Source organism: Semicossyphus pulcher, unplaced genomic scaffold (assembly GCF_022749685.1).
Source record: "Semicossyphus pulcher isolate SPU_LCO1_2020_fin unplaced genomic scaffold, fSemPul1.0.p SCAF_17, whole genome shotgun sequence".
NCBI classification, from domain to species: domain Eukaryota; kingdom Metazoa; phylum Chordata; class Actinopteri; order Labriformes; family Labridae; genus Semicossyphus; species Semicossyphus pulcher.
This window is the reverse complement of record NW_027211681.1, coordinates 10,162,539-10,176,457: the sequence shown is the minus strand read 5'-3', so window position 1 is coordinate 10,176,457 and position 13,919 is coordinate 10,162,539. Positions and strand designations below refer to the sequence as shown.

The 13,919-nt window shown below is 39.5% G+C and overlaps 1 protein-coding gene and 1 non-coding gene across 3 annotated transcripts; one reads left to right on the top strand and one right to left on the bottom strand.

Annotated features, from left to right (window-relative positions):
* Window positions 1-1,538: 1,538 nt before the first annotated feature.
* Window positions 1,539-11,900, bottom strand: fam114a1 (family with sequence similarity 114 member A1). Of its 2 annotated transcripts, XM_069666670.1 has the most exons (13): window positions 11,870-11,900; window positions 10,533-10,868; window positions 10,244-10,328; window positions 9,893-10,128; window positions 8,398-8,532; window positions 8,053-8,205; window positions 7,814-7,970; window positions 6,212-6,294; window positions 4,747-4,956; window positions 4,419-4,558; window positions 4,250-4,322; window positions 3,458-3,511; window positions 1,539-3,100 (listed from the first exon to the last, which is right to left on the bottom strand). In XM_069666670.1, the coding sequence occupies exons 2-13, from the start codon at window positions 10,860-10,862 to the stop codon at window positions 2,972-2,974; spliced, it is 1,785 nt and encodes a 594-aa protein (XP_069522771.1). In that variant the 5' UTR covers window positions 10,863-10,868; window positions 11,870-11,900; the 3' UTR covers window positions 1,539-2,971. The 2 variants fall into 2 exon arrangements, with proteins under 2 accessions (XP_069522771.1, XP_069522772.1); XM_069666671.1 differs by lacking the exons at window positions 10,533-10,868; window positions 11,870-11,900 and having other exon boundaries at window positions 6,212-6,297; window positions 7,775-7,970; window positions 10,248-10,286.
* Window positions 11,901-13,056: 1,156 nt separating this feature from the next.
* Window positions 13,057-13,128, top strand: trnap-agg (transfer RNA proline (anticodon AGG)). Its single transcript has one exon. It is a non-coding gene; the product is annotated as a tRNA-Pro (tRNA).
* The last annotated feature ends 791 nt before the right edge of the window (window positions 13,129-13,919 follow it).

Below are 13,919 nucleotides of genomic sequence, written 5' to 3'. Positions count from 1 at the left end.
CTGGCACCTCAACATAGTGGTTTAGTAAGTATAAACACTTTCCATCACTGCTATGAGAAGAGTTATACAAGCTGTGTTTTTGGTCCTTAATCCATTACAAGAAAGTTCTCTTCACATTACTTGAATAATAACTTCACATTACTAATTCTCTCTATAAAGTACTGCCATCCTCACATTTATGATTCTGCATCTGGTCCATGTTTTACTGTAATTTACACCAACTAATTATCGCATATAAGAGAATCAGCTCAAAAACAAAGGCAAAAACAAAGGCTCACCGTTCAAGAGTCCACGTAAAGTCCAACAAAAGGTCCGACTTAAAACACACAAGGAGCGATGGAGTAAATCCAAACAGGCAACGAGGATAATATAGTTATCCCAAAGGCTTCACGAGAGTGTCACGACGAAAGACGGTCAAACTAAGACAGGGGAAAACAACGACTAAATACACTTGGGAGGTGAGGCTAATCAGACACAGGTGAGACAATCAAGAGGCAGGTGAAAACAATAAGGGCATTGCACATCATTAAACGAGCGGGAAACACATTAAGGCAGGAAGTGGATCAACACGAAAGACGAGGTGACAAAGTAAAACAGGAAATGACACCTGAACACCGAAGTACAAATCAAAACCATAACTATAACTAAATCATGACACAAACTACAGCATCATTATTATATTTTCTCTCTGCAGTAAATCTGCATCATCGTGGCCACCCGTCCACCTCCTCCCTTACAGAGGAGCAGACCTGGTGATAGAGGAGCCGCCATAGGAGCAGTGGGGAAAAGTGATGACTGCTTCAACTACCTGCCACGTGTGTGGTGAAATGTAAAACACCTGAGACTCTTGAAGATGGTTATACTTATTTATTTTCAACATCCTCAGAAAGTCTAAGTTCACTTTATTAGAAAGGTCTCTAAATATATTTGTGAAATCTCCAAACCTAATAAATGACTTGGCTCCCAGATATTTGTCACATTGCATTCAATTTTATTTTGTATTTTAAGGGCTGAGCTATCGCCAATAAAGGGCTTTTAACCCATCTGGCTGCATCTAAATGAGTGAAAACATTACAACAAGGCTGACTAATATACTATTTTATGCGTCTTAATCTTTCTTGCAGCATCACTGTATCTCTAAAAGGGAAGAAGAAATAGGTACAGATGGGGAAAGGAGTACTTAATCTCTCCCAAAGATCTGTGTGACTCAAGGCTAAGAGCCAATTTAACGCTGGATATTAAAATCAGATGCCCTGTGAGCATCTTCGGATTGCTGCTATAACTCAACACAGGTGGTCCAAGAAGAGGGAAAAAACTATGTTGAATATGGTTGTGATACAAACATCTAGGGAGCAAGAAATATGTGAATCCAGATCCTGGAAAAGCAGCATTAAAAGCCTTTAAAGATGACATACTAAAACACCCACTTGTTTTGGCTAACGCTCTCCTGGAGGTGTTTAAAATAGAGTCTGACAGAGCACATAACATATTATTTTTTTTACTTCAAGAAATGGGTTGTCATTTTGGGAAATATCAATTTTATTTCAGGAAGAGTTAGATGAGGAAATAAATACCTTTTCATTTCTGTATGGTACATATTTAGCTGGCTCCAGCAGCATGTTAGCTTAACGTAGCATTGAGGCCGGGAAAGGGGAAACAAGCCGGAAACACATTCTCAAACTCACTAATAAACACATTAAAGTTTTTAGTACTTTTGAATCAACAATGTATCAAATGACAATGTGAACAAGCTCCATTATAGCAAAACAGGGAACCCAAATGACCTAAATCTGCACTTAACAGTCTTTATAGCAAGTTTTAGCTCATAGTTTAGCCACCAGGCTCGCAGCTGTACTGCTTTTGTTCAGTCCTACCACCTGTTGTCAGTGAAAAGGATGAAAAATATAAAAAACAAAGTCTAAAATGGACGTTTTGCTTAACAAGGACAAGTTTTTCTTTTACCTCAGCAGTCACTCCTTGCTCATGAACATGTTTTTACACTTTTTGTACTGCTTTAATCTTCATACATCTTGTTAATAAGCAGGTTGAGTTGCTATTAGGTGAGTTTTGTTGCCTTTGGAAAGAGTCAGCCAGGCTAGCTGTTTCCCTCGGTCTGGTCTTTGTGCTAAGCTAAGCTAAGCTAACTAGCTGCTGGCTGCATCATGACATTATCAAACAATTCATACCGGAATGGTTTCGATAGTGCCATCCAACTCTTTGCAACAAAGCAAATTCTCCAAAATCCAAACTATATTTTTAAAGAGTAGCAGCACATCAAGAGATTAATTCACCCACATTACATAATCAATGTTAACAAGAAAGGAGAATTAAGAACTTAATATTTTCTAGTACATGTTTAAGTGTCAAGATCAACCGTTTTCTTTCAAATCAAACTGGATAATGGTGAAATAAAAGGTAGTGTTTCACATAATTTAACATACAAAAAACAAAACAAGCAAAAAGTGATATTCAGTAATACTGGCATTTTGTTTCAAACCAGATTAAATCATTCAGAGAAACAGACACCTCATTAGTGTTAGTCACTGCACCTTCTGTTGAAATAACAATGGACTCAGGAGTGCAAAGAAAGCTTAATATACATTAATGTCGAGTCCCTTCAACACATTCAGTAAGTTCCTGTTTTTGGTTCAGCTTTTAGAGATGATAAAGAAGCATCTATGTTGGTCAGAGAGAGCGAGTCTCAGCTGAACTCAGATCAGTTTGGTTCCTCAAAACAAAATTTCTTATTAATGCTAAACAGAATCAAAATATCATTCAGAGATCCATTTGTTAAACTGTTATCTTCAAGATTATATTATGTATATATAAAACATCTTCTGTTGCTGTGGCACTTAATGGAGATTAAAGCTCTTAATCCATAATAATCTATTCTCTATACTTTACTGTACAACAATAGATACATTAAGACAAGCAGGTGGGCAGGTAGCGTGTGTGCGTGTCTGTGTGTGTGTTAGTGCTGTGTTTGTGCTGTGGGTTCTGTAGTGGTGGGCCGACAGTGCTGGCTCTGGATGTGGGAGATCTGCAGGACGGGCAGCAGCAGCTGAAATGCATTGTGAATGTAGTTTGTGCTGTTGGAGCCCTGCGGACAGGAAACCAGGAGAACATCACCACCATCATTATCATATTCATCATCATCATTATAACCATCATTGTCGCCATTATTTCCCACACAGTATAGAAAAAGAAAAACCTCTGTAACAAATGTGTATTAAAAACAGACAGGAAGTGAAGGAAAACATTGAGGTGTAGGTGCTTGTAATTAAATGTATTTTGAGTGTATTCTCAGTGTTCAAACTTTTTTTTAAAAACCTAATAAGATATCTTTCGAAAATATCTTTAACAAACTGAACATTAGCCCTTACCATTAGCTGAGACTGTTATGTCACTTACTCAATTGATTGTAAACTTCATCTGAGTGAATATCAGTTCATCTCACCTCCAGCATCACGCTGTCTACCAGTGGAGTCAACTCCTCTGCTTTCCTCTGACCCTGAGAGAGAGAGAGACAGGAAGCAGCAGTGAGCAATAATATCCACAAGCATAATTCTCAGTTTGGAGATCAGACAATAAAGACTTGCCTTTTCTTCTTCTTGTTGTCTTCAAAATACAGGAAAACTAATCGAAACAGTTGCGTAATTTTCTATGCCATAGACCTCAATTATAAGCACAAGACTATTCAAAACACAGGAACTAGAAACACCATTTCACTGGGTGATATTTCCCTTTATGAGTATGCTGTTTCATAACAGCCAAGAAGTCTCTCAAGTAACAAACGAGTAAATGTGAGAATAACTTGCCAACACTAGACAGACTTAATTGAATAGTTGATTATTTAATTCCACATACACCAACCTGCTGCGGCAAATACGCACACAAGCATCAAATGTGTATTAATCCACAGACATAAATAGTGCTAAAAAATGCATTATATTCTCCCACTGCAATTTTCTAGTAAAAATTCTGTGCACAGTTGTTTTATAGAATTACGGAGCCCTTTTAAATAAATATCATTTGTCATCTGTTTGCCATTTTACATCTTTAGGTGGATCCGATAAACTGAGAGCCCCGGGGATGAGCGCTCACTCAGGGTGGGGAGTATTTAGTGGCGGATTCATACATATTTATGGTTTTAGACCTTTTACGGGATTTGCTAACAGTAAGAAAAAATAGAATAACACCAGCCTTATCCTTTAACACCCCGACACACAAACACAATCACTTCACCTACCCCGACAAGAAGCAGCGTGTCGGAGAACTTCTTGGCTAAACAATCCACCTCCTTACACATGGCACACGTCAACCTGGAATTAAAAATGTAGATTATAGCGCATTTTATTTCTATCAAATACGGCCACAAACACACACACACACACACACACACACACACACACACACACCTGGTGAGGATGTGCGCCTGGTCTCTGGCTGGTTTCTCCAGATCCTGGCCGTGGAGGATGAGCTCTGCCACCTTGTGGAGCTGCTCGATACTGCGAGCCGTCACTTCTGCCAGACTGCCGACTGATGACAGGTAGACAGCCTAGAGAGAGGGAGATGAACACACGAACACGTGCGAGCACACACACACACACACACACACACACACACACATATATATATATAAAATAACTGTATCAAAGCAAACCAGCCTGTAACAGCAGGAGGAGAGGGAGATTTATATTAAAAAACTTGGCTTATTTGAGTCACATGATGTCGAGTCGACCTCACCTCTACAGATCTGGGGTCCTCCTTTTTCTCCTTCTTTTCCTCCTCTCCTCCATTCATCTCCTCCCCTTGCTCTTCTCCGTCTTTCTTCTTCTCCTCCTTCTCCGTCTCTCCAGGTGAAGCCTCTCCTCCTGGCAGGTCCTGCGTTTCAGCTGTCTCGGTAGTGACAGGCTGTTCCACCTCGCTCACCCAATCATGGGCCCTCCTGCGAGCCTGGAGACGCATTATTACCACCAATCAGCTCTGCATGGTGGGAGATCGCCACCCTGATGTATGCTAATCACATGCGTACACACGATTATATGCTAATGTGGGTTCTATATGTGTGAACTTGATTATGCAGACAGACTTCAAAGGTGGTAACTTTTAGATTACTTATACGACAGCAGCAGGAGGGACCAGGGGAAGTAAAGGAGAGGGGTATATCTGATTATAACGGGGTTAGGGTTAGGGTTGGAAAACTGAGGAAAAGGGGGGCCATTTTGCAGGTTTTCACTTTTGTTCAGAGTGATTGTGAATTACAGTAAGCTAAAGTAATTCGTATAGAACTGCAACTTATTATTGTTTTCTTTATGGTTAATCTGCTGATTATTTGCTAGATTCATCGACTGATTGTCGACCATCTAACTTGTCCTTAAAGACATTGTCCAACCTAACCTCTTCATCCCATAGTAGCAGAGAGAGTGCAGCCTCTGAGTGTTTTTTGAATTAATATTGGTAGTCTAGTTGAATCGTTGATCTTGTTTCTGAATAAAGTTTGTGAAAGTTTGAATGTATGACCATGGCTCTGAGACATCAGTAGTCTAACTGTGTATTTATAAATCCATGGCTTTGCCTGTGGTGCAGAAAAAGCAGACAGATTTGTTTTGCACCTTTTTTCTCAGTCCCAGCTTCATTTCATTTTTGGTTTAGATATACAATATGTTCTACTACAAGTACTATATTGTAGCCTATATACTTTCTAGAGTAGCATCACCATCATAAGGTTTAGTCATCAGAGACAAGGGGATCATGGAGACACACTGCTGCGTACAGTATTTCTATGATATTACTATAATGTTAAAATATAATATCATGTAGAATTTCTATAATACTTGTACGATCATTCAATAGCATGTGCATTGCTGAAAGAAAACCTAGACCAAGCCACCTCTGTTTGGAGGGCACACATGACTACAGATGTTTGGGTTAGGGTTTAATGTGAAGTGCTCCCATTGGGTCATGCCCCCTGTTAAAAATGAACAAATTATCTATTGAAGTAATGAAGTAAAAAATACTGTACTTGCCTCTGACCTATTGTATATAAATGTGGCATGAAAAGAAGACTCAAGGAAAGATCCTAAAAGTAGCACTTAAGTACCATACCTGACTAAAAGTAGCTAGAAATGTTCAACAACAGTGATTTGGAAGTGTGTGTGTGTGTGTGTGTGTGTGTGTGTGTGTGTGTGTGTGTGTGTGTGTGTCTCACCTTGTTGAGTTTGTCCGGAGTGGCAGCGACATGAAGCTCAAACAGCAGCTCAGTGAGAACGCTCACAAACTCCTCACCGTCCGCTGCTGACAGATTACACATTACACACACAGGTCATGGAAGCGTACTTCATATTACACAGCATATGTTAAAGCTGTACATGCATAAACTGTATGAGAGCTGATTTGGTCCACATGCGCTGTTTCTCCCCATGCTGAGATCATGACTATAATATAGTTTTTTTGCCTGTAGCAGGAAGCACAACAAAGATTTGCTGCAATTTTCATTCTTGTTTTTTTTTTTTTTTTTAAATATACTCAAACTCCTGGACATAAATTAAAATTTCAGCTTAATGTATGCAGCATGCATGTAGATTTACAATCTTGATCTGGAAGATTGTTTGGTTTGGTTTTGGATCTGTGATGTAATATGAACGTGTCGGTGGCCCCTGAACACCAGCACTGGATCAGGAACCACATTAAACCCCCAGAGGTTAAAGGAAGGTCAGGCTGCTTTGAACTCTGCACTGCTGTGACTTCACCCGAAGGTGTCTGTCATTTACTATAAGTTTGCATATATATCTTTTAAATGTAAAGTAACAAATAGCTGGTAAGATAATCTTGGCATCACATTGTTTCCTTCAACACAGAATTTCACTTTGGTAGAACATAATGTACTTTGTCAGAAGAGACAATGATAGCAGACCAGGAATGAGGCGTCTCCGACACCAGTCCCCATGAGGCTTCAAGCTTATACACAAATAGAAAATATAATTTGTGTATATTTTAAGACATTGAATGAATAATACTGTATTTTTGTTCATAAAAATGTATGTGTAGCAAGTATCCTGGGCATCAGCAAAAAGAGTATCCTGACATACATGAGACTAAAAGAGATAGGCCCACATTGAGTTATATATGCCTATGTTTGTACAGTTACATCATTATTTTTGCCAATAACAAAACAGTTGTCACTATAGATAAGTTAGTATCATGGGTCGTGTTAGCTTGAGAAGTGATTTGGCAATCTAGCCAAGTAAAATATCCACTCAGAGAGTGTTTTTGCTATTACAGCAAGCAAGCTAAAGTTAGCTAGCTAGCCTTAACTTAGCTATGCAGCATTTATCTGGGGTTGGTGGCTTTCGTAGCGTTAGCTTAAAAAAATAATTAACAGACAGCAAGCTAACAAATTTACCAGCCGGTCAGCCCTGTGAAAGTGAGTGAAATATTTATCGAGTCAAAACAGTATCTTGTGACGTTAGCTAGCAAGAAATGTTCACATTAGCGAGTGAGCTAACTTGATCTAATACACCAAACTAAGGTCCCTTCATGAATCACATCTTGCATATTCTGACCCTAGTTTTCCACAGGCTCTCAAAGAAAGAGAGGGTTCAACCAAAGTGAAATATCAGTTCTGTTTGTGATCATCTAGTCTAACATCAGGACTGATACCTGTCTGACAGAGTTCAAACAGAGGGAGGTGAAGAAGTAAACTGATCCTTTGTCAGTGCTCAGGGGCCGCCTCTACCTCCAGCAGGTCTGGTGGTTGGTTGGGGTCACTCACATAGGGGGGTAGAACAGTGTAAGTGGGAACTTATTTCACCGTTATCCTTCGTCTGTCCTCCTTCGTCTCCTTCTTTTTCCTCTTCCTCTCCTTCCTCCTCTTCCTCTCGCTTGATGAAGATATCCTTAATGAAAATCAGCTCCTTCTTCACCTCATCCTGCTCCTCTTCCACCAGGGAGGAGAGGAAGGTTTGGACCTAAGAGCAGATACGGAATATGAGACTTTATCAACACTATTCTCTTTCTTTTTCTGATAAACGACACACACTTGTCGCTCACCTGGCCCTCGCTCTCATTGGACAGTATCTCCAGGGCCTCGAGGTGAGACAAGCCCTGGTAGTCGTCAAACAGTATCCCATAGTGAGCTGTTGGTTCACCTATTAGCTGGTTGCCCAGACGTGCACGTTCTTTCTCTTTGGCTTCTTTTAACATCTGAAAAATGACACTCATATAACACAGCTGCAGAGTTTTCACGTAAGAGAAGTGACAGAATCTGGATTCCCACTGAAAATCACCTAATAATTACTCCAAACAGATGAACAATACAGTACATTGACATATTTTATCTGACAGGAGGAGACATATTGGTTTTCTGTGAGTGTCTGTACGAGTGCGTGTGCCTGCCTGGCTCAGCGATACCGTCTTCTGCATCAGGGTTTTGGTCTTTTTGAACCCCGGGTCACTCTCAGCGAGAACAGTCATGGTCTTCTTCCCAATGAACTCCAAAGCATCCAAACCTCCACTGATCACAGACTTACCCTGAGGAGAGAGAGAGTGAACAACTATAACACAATAAGTGACTATTATAAATTCCATGAAGTGGAGTTTGAGTTTGAGTTTGACTTACTTTTATCCGAGTAACTATTCTGTCTTTACCAGTTAGCTCTAGTTATATCTGCTGCTCTCTGCAAGCACCTTTTTCTACTCCACATGCAAACTTCTACTTACTACTTAGTAGAAACTATCATAGATGAATACAACATTAAATAGCTGGACGTCACAATTGGGACACTTAGTCAAAGTTATCTAAACTTCTAATTGTTTCTTTTTCTTTTGATAGGCATATGTCTTTGTAGTTTCATCATCTGTAGTCGTCCATCTTTCTTTGTTTGGCCATAGAAACCATTTACTCACAAAGGAGCAGAGACTGAACAGAGAGCAGCACATCGCTTTGGCCTACTGTCCTCTGCTGTGTGACAGACGCAGCTTGTGATTTTTCTCAAGAATGTGGACTCAACACCCACTTTTAATACCAAAGAATACTGACAAACACAAGGGCTTTCATCAGTGGACCATTGTGTTAACCCATTCAGCAAACGATGGTGACTTAACAGAACATTATTTAATTGATTTAAAGATCTTTGAGATGATAACTTTAAAGTATTGAGATTATACCTTGGACCATATTGACACAGCAGCCATTTTCCTCTGATGGGTGTTAAGCTGAAATGCTGTTAAAATTTAGTGCTGCTTTGTTCCAGGCTGACAGTCAAATATACTTTGGGTCTGTTTGACGAATCATTATCATTTCATTCCTTCCTGATTGATCAGCAATTGACAAGACCAGTAAAAATCTGGAAGGCAATCTGGCCATATTTGATAACCCAGTAGCTACGTTCTGACAACAGCTAACTTTAGCATTCAGCCATTCTCTAGCTAATATTACTGTTAGCTTTGAAGTGTCTGAAAGATAAGATTACAATTTGGTAGTATTACCAGTACAAAGGAAAGGCTTAAATTCCTAGCTAACATTATGTTAGCCAGAAATTGACTTCCTAGCTTTATTAATGTTAGCAAGGAATTGGCTGAGAGCTAACATTAGCTGTTAGCTAATGCTTTATCAAATGTGTTGCTTTCCTTTGAAATATGGTCCAATTTGTACGATTCTTGATGTTTGCGGGGCTAACAACATACAACATTTGAGCTTGACGTCACAGGACGACAGCTGCTGTGTGAATATGAGCTGCGTACAGGGGCTGCATCCGTCAAAGGAGGAGCACGACATTTTGGATTGAAAGTCAGTGAGTTAATTTCCACTGGCAGGTTGTGGTCACATGATTTATTAAACTTGGTGAGATGGACAGTTTTTCATTGCATGTGTGTGTGTGTGTTCACTCACTGTGTTCTGCACAGCGTGTGTGATGGTAGAGAAGACGCCCCTGCCAGGAGCTGCAGCACTCCCAGAGGACTCAGCAGAGCCAGACAGGTCAGCCTCTCCACTTTCTCCTTCTCCTCCTCCCTGGCTCTTCTCCTCTGCTCCCTCCTCTTCCTCTTCTCGTGCCTCCTCTCCCACTGAGGTCCTGTTGAGTCGGAGAGCTTCCCCTGCCTTTGTCTTAACTGAGGTCAAGCTCTGACCTGCACACAGACACGGAAAGGTAAAAGACTTAGGAGATCAGGAGGGAGACTTAGAGGGAAAAAATGCAGGGATGAGGAAATATGAGCTGGTGAGGGGAAATATGAACAGACGTACCCACTGAGGAGGTGGCACTGCTCAGGAGAGATTTCCCCCATGAACCCCAACCCCCCCATCCTTTCTCTTTCTCCTGAAGTGTCCTCTGCAAACACAAACACATAAACAATACAGTAATGGTTAAAAACATGATCTTGCATTATTTTTTTGAACTCCGAGAGTTACAGAAATATCTGCAACTTGAGTAAAGTGAGATATCAGAATAGTAATGTTGTAGTTAATGTATGGCTCTCTACAATGTTAGAAAAGTGCCAATATTAGATAATGATAAGAAACTTGGACTACAAACCTCTCCATCCTCCTCTGCAGCCTCAGCGTCAGCCTCCAGACTCACTGGTTGGTCACATATGATCAGCTGACCCTCAGCGGCGGCCTCTGGTTGGTCAGTAAGACCTGCTGAGGCGTTGGTCTCAGCAGCAGTGTCCTCTGTGGTCGTCTCCTCAGTGGACTGTGGAAGGTCGAAACTCTCTGGGATGAGAGGAGACTCCAGAGGGGCTGCAGGAGATGTGACGGCTGCTGGGACATCCTGAGCGGGGTCGGGGTCATTGTGAGGGGGCTGGGTGGGTGGAGGTGTGATGTCAGCAAAGGGGTCTACGTCAGAGCAAGCAGACTGGGACATGGTGATCTGGAGAGAAAAGACATATATTAGTTAGGAAAGTGCAGATAAATATTTTTTTAAAGTTTATAAAGGAAGTCTTGCATCTTTTCTTCACAAATGTTCTCCTTACTGTTAGTGTAATTACAGAGGATATAACCACACTCAAAGTGATTTAATGCATTATTTGATAATGATGAGACAATAATTCAAATTAAATAATGATAACGTGTCACTCAAATATACTTTCTTAAGCATGCCATTGAAAGTTTTATGGCAAATGTTAGATTCACATCGCCTGGCCTTCATGGTGTAACAGCACCATCTAGTGGTCAGATGCTGCCAATGCATCCACATTCTAACTGTCATCTCAATGTTTTCTATCTTTAAGTTTGTTACAGGCTGTTTACCGGCAGCAAAATGTCATTTAGCACATTGTTATCTCTGACAAACTGTGCGCACAGGATGCCAAATAAACCTGTTCACAATGTCAACATACATTTGTCTAGAATAAAAAGACCACACCTGCAAAATAAGGTATAATAACTATAATAAGACACTATTTTATCGTTTGCTCCGGAGTTATCAGCAAATAAATGTTGTACTTAATCCATGAACTGTAAAGATAATTTAAGAAAATAAAATTGTAGCCTCTAACCAGTCACTCAAACTTGTTAGATAAAAACAATCATTTCAAAAGACCATATGATCTATCTCCTCCACGTATGTCAAAGCCTCTTCTGCCCATTTTAGCACTACTTGATAACACAGTGATAACAAAACAATGTCAAACAGACACTCGACAGGACCGCTGCTGTATTTGAGAGCAAATATGACAATTAAGCTATTATTCTGCAGCGTAGTCATGTTCTAAACGAGTCATACAAACACAACTTTAACGATGCAGCACATTAATTTAACTCAACCACCAGTTTGTTTTCAGATGTGAACGTGTTTCAGTCGTTTCAGGAAAAGGAAAATTATAAAGCTCAAAGACAGTTTGTTTTTGTGAAAGTGACAGCACAGCTCACCCGTTTGGTGCCAGCCAGCAGCTCCTCTTCCGCCCCGCCACGTCGGCAGGCCGGTATATGACTGAACCAAAGAGTAACATCGGTCAGCAACAAGATCATTCACTGCCTCCGGAAACACTTATTCTCTAATGATGATAGTTTGCAATCTTAGCCAGAACAAGGAAGTAACAACTTTATCCAAAATTAAAGTACAGTTTTAGTTTAATGTGTTTATTAATGGTGTTAAACAATGGCTCAAAGATCACGATATAACTTGACAATGACTTTTGTGTGTGGCTCATTTGGTCGCACCTGATTTTAGCCTGCAAGATAACTGTCCTGACCGGGAAGGATTAATTTCTGTTTTTATTGACCACGATTTTAAGTTAGGAATGTTCATGAATATTCATAACGGACTTTCACCCGGGGGCTTTAACTGGGCTTCCACCAATCTGGCAGAGGGAGGACCGTCAATAAATGACTGTTAAGTGGAAACAAAACTAATCTTTTTTTTTTAAAATAATACGTCCATGAATTGCCCACATAAAAATTAGGAATTAAATATTATATTTTATGATAATATTTTCCAAGAAAAGTTTATGTTGATTTTTTTTCAATAGCTTCTATGTCATGTGACCCAGTGTCCAACATCAGTCAGATGTTAATACTCATTTGGAAAAATAAAACCCACCTCGTTACATTGGATTTTATTGCTGCTAATATTTAATATTAATATTTTCTATGAAAAAAAGAAAAGAATGCTATTTCAAAAGCTTCCATGTCATGTGACCCAGTGTCTGTAAATCAATTTCACATGTTAATACTTATTTGGACAAGTAAGACACACCTCATTACCGCGTTTTTATTAACCTCTATACATCTAACAATTTCGGCTGTGTGCATTATTATGTTTTCATTATTTTTTTTATAATAACATGTAGCTAATCAACAAGATAAGAACAAGTGGAAGCTACCTGAGTTGTTCAAACGAAGACGGAAATGGGCAGCAGTGAATCATCTCGCTTCGCGTCGATACTCATGTTTGGATAAAGTATGCAGTTGATTTTCGGTTTTCGCGCTTTTAATTTCAAATTAAAAAGCCTAACAACGATTCTTATCACTGCACTCACAGATAACTACAATAAAACACACAGTTTGTCACAGATACTTGCATTCATTATCCTTTGTAATCATGCATCGTACACGGCGGCTCGTTGGTCTAGGGGTATGATTCTCGCTTAGGGTGCGAGAGGTCCCGGGTTCAAATCCCGGACGAGCCCACGTTTTGCCTGAATGTTACACTGATAGGATTCTGATGAAATAGGCCAAGTAATTTCGTCATTATTTTTCGACAATAAACTGTAGTAAAAAAACTCACAGTAAGGTTTTTCTATCATTATACTGTGAACATTTTCAAATAATCAAGGTCAGTTTCTCACATGTGATAACCATAATCAATGATTGAAACCTACTTGTCAATAAACTTGTATTAGATTGTTTCACAATCTTCGTGTCATATACCATTTTAATATTTTTCGAGACACCATTTCTTGAAGTGGACACAATGAAAAATCACATCAAGTCTCATTTTAAAAATGACTACAACCATTACCCTCTGCTTTGTTTTGCTGTTGCGAGTTATTATTTTAATTTAAAAAAATTATATTGCTTTTGTGTGCTGAAGCTATATCTTGCCAATACAAAATCTAAAATAATATAATATTTATTTTCAGCAAGTAAATTAAGACCAAATGTAGTTAAACTGTGGATATACTTTAGTGATTAAAAATCTAATTATCTTACCTATTACAAATTAAGACCAGAAACCATTTTTCTTTTTCTTTAGCTTTAAGAAAAAGCTAAAGACCCGGCTCTTTCATGAACACCTCTGTACTTACACCTCTGATATTGATGCCATTGATGATGATGACATTGAGGATGTTGTTGATGTTGATTAGGATATTCATGATGATGATGACTATTGACCTTGTTGATGATGATTAAAACATAACAAAAAAACGCCCTGTGCACTGCCTGTCAGCACCAGAAGACGTTTGTTGGCACTTACTGA

What these genes read in the sequence shown, in the direction of transcription:
- fam114a1 (XM_069666670.1), bottom strand. Translation starts at nt 10,862, where the DNA reads ATGTCCCAGTCTGCTTGCTCTGACGTAGACCCCTTTGCTGACATCACA. An exon ending in CTCCGGACAAACTCAACAAG is followed by an intron (nt 4,957 to 6,211) that starts GTGAGACACACA and finishes ATGCGTCTCCAG; the next exon opens with GCTCGCAGGAGGGCCCATGA. An exon ending in AGGACCCCAGATCTGTAGAG is followed by an intron (nt 4,559 to 4,746) that starts GTGAGGTCGACT and finishes CCCTCTCTCTAG; the next exon opens with GCTGTCTACCTGTCATCAGT.